Source organism: Peromyscus eremicus, chromosome X, assembly GCF_949786415.1.
Source record: "Peromyscus eremicus chromosome X, PerEre_H2_v1, whole genome shotgun sequence".
Lineage (NCBI taxonomy): Eukaryota > Metazoa > Chordata > Mammalia > Rodentia > Cricetidae > Peromyscus > Peromyscus eremicus.
In genome coordinates this window covers 113,663,693-113,676,164 of record NC_081439.1, presented here as the reverse complement: position 1 = coordinate 113,676,164, position 12,472 = coordinate 113,663,693, and the positions used below count along the sequence as shown (strand labels likewise).

The window sequence follows — 12,472 nt, the reverse complement described above, 5'->3', positions numbered from 1 at the left end:
ACTTCAACACACATACACCATTTTAAAAACATTCGGAGGCTGAGGAAGAAATATTATTGTAAGTTTGGAACCATCCTGGACAACACAGTGAATTTAGAGCAGCCTGGCCTACAATGTGAAACACAATCTGAAAAGAAAAAAAAAAGTTTACTTTCTAAATGATGTCCATTTTCTTTTTAAATTTTTTTAAATTACATTTGTTTGTTTTTATTTGTTTGTATGGGGGCTTCTAGTATGCCTCTGTTCATGTGTAGAGATCACAGGACAACTCGCTGGTGTCAGTTCTCTCGGTCCTGTCTGGTGGGTTAGAGAGATCAAACTCAGGTCCTGAGCTGGTGGCAAGTGCCTTTACCCTCTCGGCCACCTCACTGACCCCATCTGGTTTTTAAGCTTCATTTGCATGACAAAACCCAAGGAAAACCAGGGTGAGGAAGAAAGAGAAACTAGAGTCCATCTCACAGGAAAGAGAGGATCAGTGGTTTAAGAACAAATTGAGGGGCTGGGGATTTAGCTCAGTGGTAGAGCGCTTGCCTAGCAAGCACAAGGCCCTGGGTTTGGTCCTCAACTCCAGAAAATTTAAAAAAAAACAACAAAAAAAAACAAATTGATGTAGAAGTAAGCTTCCAAGTCATTCCTACACCAACTCCCTGGAATAATTTATAGTCTACAATCAAAATAAAGTAATAAAGTAATCTCAGGGCTGAGTCTGTGGCTCTGTTGGCAGAGTGCTTGCCTGGCTTACAACAGGAGACTTGAATATGATCCACAGCACCACATAAACTAGATGCGGCGGTGCATGCCTATAAGTCCGGTCCTCTGGAGGTAAAGGCAGGAGAACCAGAAGTTCAAGACCATCTTCAACTACATAGAGAGATCAAGGCTAGCCTGAGCCACATGAAACCCTGTTACAATGAAAACAGCAACTCTATAAAACTCTTGTGTTTTTATGGGATTAATTCTCATTTACATTTCATGTTTAGTAATTATTTTTCTTTTGTGGTGCTGGAAATGAAATCCACAGCCTTTCATATGCTAGGCAAGTACCCTCCCACTGAGCTCCATCCCCAGGCCTTCATTTCTTAGTTCGTTGGCTTAGCCCTTGCTCCACTCTGAAAAATCACCCTTCAATGATGATAGATGTGCCTACATACTGAAAAAGTAAGGATGTTCAGGTTATATAGCAAGTGTGTGGGAGATCCTGGCTGCCCAAGTTACTTCCAATATTGTTTTCACTTCACGAAAATATTTGATGACAATATTTTCAAATTGCCTGTGAAAAGGAGCACTCTCCATTCAGAAGCTGTGCCACCACCCAAAACACTTAGGCTCAGCCCAAACAGTGAGTGTCTGCATTCCTCTGGTCTTTCAGATCCCTGCTGGGATCCATTCTTTTCCTTCTTTCTTTCTTTCTTCCTTTCTTTCTTTCTTTCTTTCTTTCTTCTTCTAATTCTTCTTCTTCTTCTTCTTCTTCTTCTTCTTCTTCTTCTTCTTCTTCTTCTTCTTCTTCTTCTCCTTCTCCTCCTCCTCCTCCTCCTCCTCCTCCTCCTCCTCCTCCTCCTCCTTCTTCTTCTGCCTTATATTTACTGGCATTGTAAAACATACTTTTGATAAGTTATCGAATGCCTTGAAGAAAGCAATTCAAAGAAAGAGTGACCTGGAGAGTTGGCTAAATGGTTAAGAGTGAGGACTGCTCTTCCAGAGAACCTAAGTTTGGTTCTCAGTACTCACATTAGGCGCCTCACAACTACCTGGAACTTCAGCTCCAAGGGATCCAGTGCTTCTGGTTTCTGAGGGCACTTAATACACACATGGCATACAATAAATACATGGCACACACAAATAAAAATAAAATAAACTTTAAAGACAGAAAGGCTTTCTTTTAGGTCACAGTTTATCATTTCAAGGGAGTAACTCGTGGTTGCAGGATCTTGAGGCCACTCTTCCCATCAGCTCCACGGTCAGAAAGGAGAGGGCATGAAGTTCAATAGTCAGCCCTCCTCCCCTTTCTTCAGTCCGAGACCCCAGCCCCAAGTATGGTCCTTCACACGGTTACGATAGCTCTTCCCACTTCGGTGACCCTACTCTACGTAGTCAGATGCTCAGAGGCTGAGCTAATCTAGATAATTCCTCAGGGACATGCTGCTGGCCTTGTGTCGTAGGTGACTGGAGAGCCTGTCAAGTTGACAAGTGATACTGAACATAACATGGAGGAACTTGACATATCTCCTGATACACAGTCAGAACAGCATAGATTTTTCTCCTTTTTCTCACTTCAAATAACAATTTCCCCTTTTGTGCAATGGAGACTAGGATACCCCACATAAGATGGTTGTGGCTTTTGCTATATTTGTATGTCACAGGGCTGCCGTTTAAGTTAGGTGAATTGGTTAAAAACACTGTTTTGTGATATCACAACCCTCTCTACACAAGGCCATTTAAAGCCCTATACTGTCTCTGACTAAAGCCAAAGCTCCTCTTCCAGGGCTAGAGTGCTTGTATAGCATACCTGAAGCTCTGGGGTTGATCCTCAGCCCGGCAGAAAATGGGTGTAGGCTACACACAAAATCCCAGCACTCTGGAGACTGAGGCAGGAGGATCAAAAGTTCAAGATCATCCCCACCAACAAAGCAAAACTGAGGCCAGTGCCAGCCTGGGCTACATAAGACTGAAGAGAGAGAGAGAGAGAGAGAGAGAGAGAGAGAGAGAGAGAGAGAGAGAGAGATGATTTCCTCTGCTTCCAGCTCCTCCCAATGTGACCTGCATGTCAACTCTCATCCACAGCAGTCCTCGCCCAGAAAAGTCCATCTCCTTTTAGTTCTCCTCCACCATTGGGCCTCTGAAAAGACTTCCCCCCACTGCATCCCAATCCCCATTTCCCTACAAGGTTCAGCTTCAAACTTCCGAGCTCAAAGCATAGTGATGGGTTTTGAGGAGAAAGTTTAGAGTTCGGAGCAGCTAACCTAAAACCAAGTTAATTCCACATTATTTGTGGTGAATGTGCTCCAAATGTCAGCGCCAGATAGATTTCAGGTAAGCCATCACGGTAGACCTGGGGTGAGCAGCTGTCAGTCTCTACCAAAGGAAGGAAGGCTGTCAACCATTGTCTTCAGAATCAGCACACTACCACAGTGTCACTCTGTTCGTTTCTCTTTGACGTTCTCAGGCATGCACTCATTCAACAGATAAGTACTGGACACCAGCTGAGGCAAGTTACTGCCCAAAGCGTGAAGAAAATAACAATAGTGGGACACGTCCCGACCCTCTAGGAGCATTTGTCTGCTAGGAAAGCCGGTCCGGTGGTGTATCTTGATCAAATGCTGTGGAAATGCAGGATTAAGGACACCCAGGAAAGCTTCCAGGAAGAAGTGGCATTGGTGATGGGCCTTGAAGGATGAGGAAGGGTGAGGACCAGGTATCTCAGCATGGCAGTATGGAGAGAGTGCTGCTGTAGGGTAGGAAGAAGTGCATCCATAGGAGTAGCTTGCCTCCGGTTAGAGAGGGCCTGGAGTGCCACATTCAAGAGTAAAGCTTTATGATTATGAGATTTTTGTGCAAAATTGTTTTCCAGGAAGCACTTAGGACCACTGCAAGAGCAGCAGAATTCAGGTGAAAGATGTCCAGACGTCTGGAAAGTCCACTGTGACGAGCCAGTGGCACACTGAGTGGCTGGCTATACTTGAGGACAAATGTTACAAAGGAAAGTCCGTATTCTCCTCTCCCCTTCTTTCCCTTGTGCTAACAACGCCTTCTCTCCTTGCTTGTGCTCACTCTGGCTCACCTGGCCCTTTGTCTTCCTGGGGGCCCTGAGCAAAAGAAGCTGTGGGCTCTGGGTTTAGGGCGAATGCTAAAATGTTGATCAAACCAGTTCGAACCTGGGTGTGGTGCTGCATTTCCATAATCCCAGCACTTGGGAGGGTGAAGTCAGGAGATCAGGAGTTTGAGGCTAGCCTGGCTACATGAGACCTTGTCTGAAAACAGAAATCTTGCTTCCAGGTCTCTATTTCCTTTCTCATACCGACAGATGGGCTTTACTCTGGCTGACAACTGAGGTCTCCAACCTCACCCGTCAGTCCAGTATTATCTCAAGAGCTGGAGCTGCAGCTCAGTGGCAGAATGCTTGTCTAAGCACAAGGCCCTATGTTTGATCCTCAGAACTGCTTTTAAAAAAGAAGGCAAGACAGAGAGACAGAGAGACAAAGACAGAGACAGAGAAAGGAAGGAAGGAAGGAAGGAAGGAAGGAAGGAAGGAAGGAAGGAAGGAAGGAAGGAAGAAAGAAAGAAAGAAAGAAAGAAAGAAAGAAAGAAAGAAAGAAAGAAAGAGAATTCTTTTTAGAGACAGGAAGTAAAAGAAATGACATACTCCACTGGACCTAGAAACCCTACCAACTAAGTCTTATTTATTTTGTTTTATTTTAGACAGGGTTTCATGTAATCCAGGCTGGCCCTGACCTCTGCTTCAGCCTCTGGAGTGCTAGGATTACAGGCAAGAGTCACCACACCCTGTCTTTTCATTATTTTTTTAATGCAAACATTTAATGTTATGGAGACAGAACAGAACTCTGAGTCAATTCTGGATAATTCTGTACTATCAGCACAGGGAAATGTTTTCCCCCTCTTCTGTTGCAACGAAGTAAGCCAGGCTTTGTAAAACACATATCTGTGTGTCCATTTTAAACAAAGTAAGCCAGGCTTTGAAAAACACATATCTGTGTGTCCATTTTAAACAAAGTAAGCCAGGCTTTGAAAAACACTTGTCTGCGTGTCCATTTTAAACAGAGATAACATCCTTCGGGAGCCTTCTACTTCCTGGTCCCTCTTAGCCCCTCTACTTAGTAAGATAAAATTTGCCCCCAGGAGTCTGATCCCTCCAGAGCCAGACTCAGAAAGTGAGGTCATTCTGGCTTGCCAGACCACTGCGCTTTTAATGGGATTTCAGGGCTTCCAGTCACTGTGTCGGCTTGTTCCTTTGAGGTTGTTTGTTCTTGTTGTTGTTGTTGTTGTTGTTTGAGATTTGTTTTGTTTTCTTTAACGTTTTTATATAAATGGAGTAACCAGCCAACTGTCCAAATGCACTTCCGCCTCCCTGAACACATTTGGCAGGGCGGCATTGATAGACTTTAGAGTGTTTCTTCTTCCTTCTCTTTTTCCTAATTAGCTGGGATTCCAGGAAAGTGGTACAAATGTCGAGTTGGGAACTAACTGCCTATATTTGGATATACACAGGTTTTCTGTCTCCAAGGGCCTCTTGTTACACTGTGTCAGTTCACACTGACCAGAGAGCAAATCACAGCCACTGATAGAGCAGTCACACAGGGACACTAAGGTCATCCTACTTCCCTTCACTGTGGGCCTCTTGTGTGTGAAGGTTGACCAGTCAGTTCTGTAATCTGAAATAGTTTTCCATTTAATGGGCAGAAATCCAGAAATAATTAAGACAATAAGAGTGTGCGGCCCTTCAAGGCAGCGACTGTGCGCATCTTTGGAGAGAGAAAAGAAATCTCGAGATCAAAAGACACAAGCATCAGTGACTGACTGAGTTCCTCCTTGGCAGAAAGGGAAAATGTACTAATTCATTCGTTTCTCTGCTGAGATCACGGTGGGTGGGGCGGGGGAGACGTGCAGATTCAAAAATTCCCCTCAAGTTCTAAGATTTTCAAGGAACAGTTTATTTAAGTCATTCATAACTGAGTTTATAAAGTAAGATAGAAATTACCAAAGGGCACTATCATTTTAGTTTAATCGGATAGTTATATAGTTATTATTCTTTTTAGCCTTCACTTGAACTCTGGGGGATGGGGGTCTTTACCCACAACACAGTAGAAGCTTCCAGTTGTTTTCTTTCTGTTAAATCTGTAACTATATCCTGATTTTATCTTTCTGAAGACTTCTGAATATTTACAACTTAAGGAAAGTCCTGTTTCTCTAACTCAAGGCCTTTTTACACACACACACACACACACACACACACACACACACACAAAACCCTCATATCATAAAAAAATCCTATTTAAAATTAAAAATCCCAATGTCTAGAAATTTTCTTTGTTATTAAAAAAAAGTTTCAATTCAACTTGACTCCCTAATATCCAAAGACCCAGTCAACGATTGTTTCCAAGAAAAAATATTTCCCCCCAAATTATTTCAAATGCCTTGATGAGCATATCTCCGGTTGAAAGTTTCAAGTCTAAGGCATATTTATTTTTCTCAGCTGCACCCAAGACCCTTCAAATTGCTGCGGCAACCTCTCCTCCCTCGCGAGCTACAGTTATTTATCAAGGTAATTTCTGACTGCTACTTGGAAAAAAAAACTGAAAGAAAAAAATTACACGTTATTTTCCAGAAAATAACTGCTTTAAAACAGCATTTTAAAAGTGAAGGTGGGGGGAGGGGGATACACGGTGTGCATTTTCTTTCTGGTTCCGAGTTCCCCCCCCCCCCCCCCACACACACACATGAGAAATGTTTGACTCCCCTACTGAAAGTTCCCTAACATTCTGGTTGATGAGCTGTGTCCCCCTTTAAATCCCAAAATGACCTTCAGGCCACTTTTTAAGGTGATTTTTATCACACTCGGTCAGGAAGGGCCTAATACATGAGAAGCCATTTCCAGAGCAGGGCTTGCTACAGATGTCCTAAGAAAATCCTTGAGACACCATCTTTGAAAAACTATTTGAAGATTGTTCACTTGAGTAAATCCTTAAGCCTGCCCTCCCTCGCTTTCTTGGGCCTGTAGCCATATTACTCAGCCTCAAAGAATTCATCAATATTCAACTGGCTCTCTTAATATGCTGATGTAGCAAAAGGAGTTTAATAAAGAAAGCTGTTGCCATTTTTCTTCAGAGGACCTGTCACAAATTCATCTTTCATCTTCCAGCGCTGGAATCTTCTGGTATTTATGTAGGAAAATTAATGTTTATGTGCAGGAATCCAAACAAACGGACCCACCAAGCCGAACCTTAAAAGCCCAAAGAAAGCGTCTCACCCCAAGGACTAGGGAACTGTGTGAACGATCTAGCCGATGATTTAGACGCGTGTTCAGTCACATCTGACAAGCCGGCAAACTTTCAGTCCTGACCACGAGTTATGAGGATATTAATAGAAAAAAATTGTAGGTCCTAATAGTAGTTTTAAGTGCCCACTGAAACTATCCACGTTATCTACCGTGTTGGGGAAAAAAATCTTGAAAAGAAAATCTTGGTCTGTAAAACCTTTTTGGCTATTTTTTTCTCCGCAGTTTTGCAGACCCTGGAAGACACTACCATACTGCCCTCTCACCCCTCCCCTCCAAAAACCGAAAATAAGCCCAAGTCATCAGAATAAGGCCACGAGATTCTAGCAACGCCTTGAGACTTTGCGATCGTCCTCGCAAAACTCAGTTTTTAGATCAGCCCTGAAGAAATATCACAGTAAAGTACAGAAATACAGCGGGAGTTAAGTAGCGCAAGAAGCCGCAGCGCTGAGCGCCGCGGAATCCGTGGTTTTAGTATCTGCTCGCCGTTTCTGCTCGCCGTTTTCGCGCGTGTGAGCATGTTTACCGTCTTAAGATTGTTTTTTCTCCCCTCCTTTGGCACCTGGTGGGTTTTGTTGTAGTTGTTCCAGCCCCCTCATGCGGTTCCAAACTATCCCGCACTCATTCTACCCTCAGCAATAAAACTTAGGCTTGACTCTGGGAGCGTGGAGGACCCCGCGGCCGACCGCAGCTACCAGCTTGCCACTCAACTGCTGGCGATTCAGGGACGTCCGGATGTCCTAGCTAGTCAATGGCGCCGCGGAACCCACTAAGTCCCAGACAAGACAAGAGGTGGCTGGAGTGGAGGTTTAGCCAAAAGCTGCCAGGACAACAGCCTCTCCCTCGGAGTCCCCAAGCAAAGGCGCTAAGTAGTTCCTATGTAGCGCTTTGCGCCCAGCACTCCGCTTGCCCCTGTGGCTCCTTCTGGTCATCTTCTGGTGCCCCCCGCCCCCCCATAGGTGGCTGCTGCAGGCCAGCGATACCCATTGCCCTTCCCATCGAAATCCATCTGAGTTTACATCCCGCTCGCTCAAAGATTTGTCCAACCCGGGAAAGAGATAAAGAAAGAAACTGAGTTTATGTTTAGCATCCAGAAGCTATTTTATAAGGGATTTCTCCCAGATTTTTTTTGAGGTAGAGTCTCTCACATAGCTCAGACTGTCCTCGGACTTGCTATGTAGCCAAGGACGCCCTTAAACTTCTGTTTCTCCTGCTCCACCTCCCGAGTGCTGGAATCTCAAGCGTGCACCACCATGCCCGGGTTCTCCAGATTTGTGTTATTGTGACATTTTGCAAATATAGAAGAAAGTTGCCGATATAGTACAATGAAAGACTATTTACTCCCCATCCAGATGCAACATCGTCTGTTAGCTTCTTGCAATACATTCCCCCCTCCCTGAACGTGTGTGTGTGTGTGTGTGTGTGTGTGTGTGTGTGTGTGTGTGTGAATGGCATCATTTGAAAATCGCGGCCATCATCGGACTTCATCTTTCTACTCTTAGGCACAGATCTTGTAAGAATGTGGACACCCTGCTAATAACTTCAATAGCATTCTCACACCTCCCTAGTAAACAGCGTCGTCCCTAAGGATATCTAGCTTACAGAAGAAAGACTCCCTTTCTTTCCCCACTCAAGACTCAAAACTTGTAAAGACTCCCGTTCTTGGACTAGACATACATACAAATTGTTGTTCCCTGCCTCAGTGTCATGCCCACCCACCACCCCCACAGCGGACCGCCAGGACCTAAGGGAGTCCTCTACCTGAGGGAGAGTTTGACAGAGTGGCCAGAGCGCAGAAGACCCAACAGATCTGAAACACAAATGCGAGCTGAGCACTCCCCTCCTTCAGTTTGAGGGTCCCTTGTTTCCCCATCCTGTTTCAGGCACCCCCAAGAAAAACAATTACTCTCAAGAGGTTTTGCTTAGCCACCTTGTGCCCTCCTAGCCGCCCAGAGGACTAGTGAGCGCAAAGTGGCATTTGTGGCATGGGTCTTTGAGCTGGAGCTGAGCTACCTTGGGTCTTTGGCTTTGCTTTTCTTTTTTTTCCCCCTTTTCCCCTTTCTCCTTTTTTTTTTTTTTTTTTTTTTCTTTCCGTCTCCCAGCACCCGCGGCTATGAGGCTCTGTACGTGGCCACTCCAGGCTCCCCACGTCCTTCCCAGCCCTTCCTGGCTGCGGGCCAGGGCTGTGGCTCTGAGCGCCCGCACGGCCTCCCCCCTCCTCCCTTCCGCCCTCCGGCCTCCAAAGGGAGCGGGCGAAGCGTTGGGCGGGGCGCGGAGCGGAGCCTGGCCACACCTCCCGGGCCGGCTTTTTCTAGGGCTGCTGCGGGCCACTGGGCGCTGGCTGCTCCTGCTCGCCTCTCGGGGTGCGCTCAGCTCCAGCCCTGCTCCAGCTCTGCTCCAGCCCGACTCCAGCCCTGCTCCGGTCCTGCTCCGGTCCTGCTCCGGTCCTGCTCCAGCTCTCCTCCGCCACGCCTCTCTTGGAGCTCCGCGCCTTGACCCCCAGCTCGCGGCTTTCGGTACCTCTGTCCCTCGGCGTCCCGCACTCCCACGACCTCGCGCCCTCCCAAGTCCCTGTGCCCTCTCTTCTACCCCCACAACTCCGCCACAGCCCTCTGCCCTTTCTCTGGCCCTCTCCATCTGTCCGTCAGTCGGTCTGTCTGTCCGCCTCCCCACCCTCCTTTTCCTTCCTCTGTCCCGCTTCTCTGGCTTGTTCCCTAGTTCGACTTGGCGGAGCAGCTTCGCAGGAAAATCCCAGAAACCTTTGCAAAAAGCTTACAATGAAATTTAAGAAGTTCTACGATTTCGGCGCCATTTTCGAGTGGAGAGGTGACTTGCGATCTAAAAAGAGAGGGGGAAGGGGACTTTTGGGCTGACCTCCCCCCCCCCCCAACTATGACGCTGATCACTGCAGACTGTAACTCTGTTATGCGGGGATAACTCTGAAAAAAAGTTCTGTGTCGCGCTGGGAGGGGGGTGGGGTGGGGTGGGAAGCGTGTTTGGGGGGTCAGGGTGGGGAGAGGAAAGATCTTTAAAATGTCTAGCAAATGAGTGTGCCCAGAGAACTCGGAAAATGGACTGAAAAGAGTGAACAGGGAGGAGCAGGAAGAGAAAAGTGAGTAAGGGGCGGTGGCCGACTGTCAGCCTTGCCCTGGTGGGGAGCGACTGGTTTTGACAGACTGTAAATAGGCGACTCTCATTTGTAAGCCATAAAGACTGTCCTGGAAAGAAATGTAAAATTTATTTTACATTGTCTCTCGCTAATTAAAACTTTTCAAGGTTGTTTAGTTTTTCCAGGCTCGACGTTGGAAAAGTTTGGCTCGAAGGTGCGGAGGACGTGTACATCGTGCGTTTTGGGTGTGGGGGCGCACGGCATCTGCAACATTAAAAGACAAAACGTCCTCAACTGCGAAGAGAGGAAGAGGCGTATTCTTTGGCTCTTAAATCATTTGGCCAAACACGTCGCAGTTCTGAAGGGGGTGGGGCCATGGCAACTCCAAAGTATTGATTCTTTGTCTATTCTATCAGTGAATGACCCTCTCCAGAAGTGACCAGACGCCTCTTTGTGTTTTCCTTTCGTAAGTAAAGTTCAGCCCAAGGGGAAATACATAAACCGGAGAGTGAGATGGCTTTTGAGGGATATAAGTCGTTGTAGTGTCGCTGGAAGAAAAGAAATGGGTGGAGTAAAATATATAGATGAATTTTGGTTCCAGTATATTCGTTAACAAAATGATCTAGAAGGACCTTCGTCTTTGACGCTGATGTCACTTCGAATGAACTTATGTTTTTTTAATAGTCAACTAAGGAAATGTTAAATTAGGATTGGCTTTAATCTCACATATTTGTGTGGAAAATAAAGTATAATTGTACCTTTACTAAACATGTTTTTCTTCTCTCTCCTTTTAAGGGCGACCATCGACGGGTTTTTTTCTTCTCCATTATTCAGTGTCTATGTAAAAATGACTTGTAATATAGCCAAGACAAGATGGAATTTAGAGACTCGTTCCAACTTAAGGAGTGGGGCTATTATTATTAATGACTTTATTTATCATGACCTTATGGGTTTATTATCAGTGCATTTGTTAGCACTGGATCACAATCTGTTGTGTTAGGAATTTTGTACTTAGTTTAATTACATACTCTGTATATTTAATTAATTAATTGATTGATTTATTAATAGGACACAGCATTCATTGTACTAGTTTTGAGAATGTTTTGTTTAAACAAAAGGAAATGAATGAATGTAACTTTTTGCTCAAGTGTGTCCATTTTGAGAATCAAGAGCGGAGCAGTGCCGGCCATTTCAAGACATGAGTTTCGTGGAAGTGCTTGAGAAGGAGCAATTCGACATCAAGTATTTATAAAGTTCTTGATTTGTGTTTGATAAGTGACATTGATAAATGTAAATTATTGATGAATAAGTTTGAGTAACCAGCAATGTATGAGAATATCTAGGAGTTTCATCTATAGAACGTTCTCATGCTTTGTCTTCAAAAGTAACTAATGACAAGGTGTTTACTGTAAGAACGGAGTTGAAGGAGATGTCTGCTGTCTGCACAAACAAGGCTATTCCATGCCTATAGTATTCAGTAAAACCAACTGGAGCTACCCAGAGGGTTTTCTGATTATCAAAAGTTCCTTGCATTGCTTTCCAATAAATGACCCAAAACTGGGGGCAATAAATGAGACTTATGCAATGCAGCAGGAAGTTTCACCAAGACTTTGGAGCTGGCAAGAGTGATCCAGATGTTACCAAATTGTCTCAGTTTATTTAATCTCATTTTTCATCTACTTTCTGAGGTAAGAGACTCCCCCATCCCACTCTCTGCCATAGCCCTGCTACTTTCCCAATATTCATGGTGAGGGTGTGTGAAACCCACATCCTTCGCCTCACCAGCAGATCCTGGAAATCAAGCAAAGTTATAAGAAGTACTAGCTTATAAAAAGTCCATCAACTCGGAGTGATAAGTCCTGAGAAGCATACATTGTACTTAATTCTCACCAGGGGGCAGGGCAAGGCGGGGCTCCCTTCTACTCACAGAGACTTTCTTCATTCACAGGTTGCAGAGCGACCCCCACCCTCGTTGACTCCGAAGGGATGCAGCAGCAATTCATGTTTTGGAGTATTGCCAAGGTTCAAAACATGAAGCGCTGCAACACCCCTTCGTGGGGAAGGTAGAAGGTGGGGGCCTGCCGAACAGACCCGTGGGGGTTCTCCTAAAAACCCCAAAGCAGGTAGGTGGGAGGGAAGGGCAGGGACTTGTCTGTCTCTTCAGTCCCTGGTCCCCTAGGCAGGGACTTAGTCTAGTGAGGGCCACTCTACACTGTTCAAAGGCCTGGGAGGGGGTGACTCGCCATGCACTTGGAGGAGGGACAAGATACCCTGCACTCAGCCCACCACACTCAGTCGTGCCCTAGCAGCGTGAACAGTACTGCAGTGAGTGTTTGGTGCCCTGAAGTATTGTT

General features: G+C 45.6%; 1 protein-coding gene across 1 annotated transcript; it reads left to right on the top strand.

Moving 5' to 3' along the window:
• Positions 1-3,391: 3,391 nt before the first annotated feature.
• Positions 3,392-11,705, top strand: LOC131900200 (uncharacterized). Its single transcript, XM_059251551.1, has 4 exons — positions 3,392-3,412; positions 9,325-9,835; positions 10,295-10,584; positions 10,914-11,705. The coding sequence occupies exons 1-3, from the start codon at positions 3,392-3,394 to the stop codon at positions 10,555-10,557; spliced, it is 795 nt and encodes a 264-aa protein (XP_059107534.1). The 3' UTR covers positions 10,558-10,584; positions 10,914-11,705.
• The last annotated feature ends 767 nt before the right edge of the window (positions 11,706-12,472 follow it).

Bases quoted from the DNA above. Each gene is read 5' to 3' on its own strand.
- LOC131900200 (XM_059251551.1), top strand. From the start codon at position 3,392: ATGAGGAAGGGTGAGGACCAG. The intron at 3,413-9,324 runs GTATCTCAGCAT...GGCTTTTTCTAG, and splicing joins TGAGGAAGGGTGAGGACCAG to GGCTGCTGCGGGCCACTGGG. The intron at 9,836-10,294 runs GTGACTTGCGAT...AAGGTTGTTTAG, and splicing joins CGCCATTTTCGAGTGGAGAG to TTTTTCCAGGCTCGACGTTG.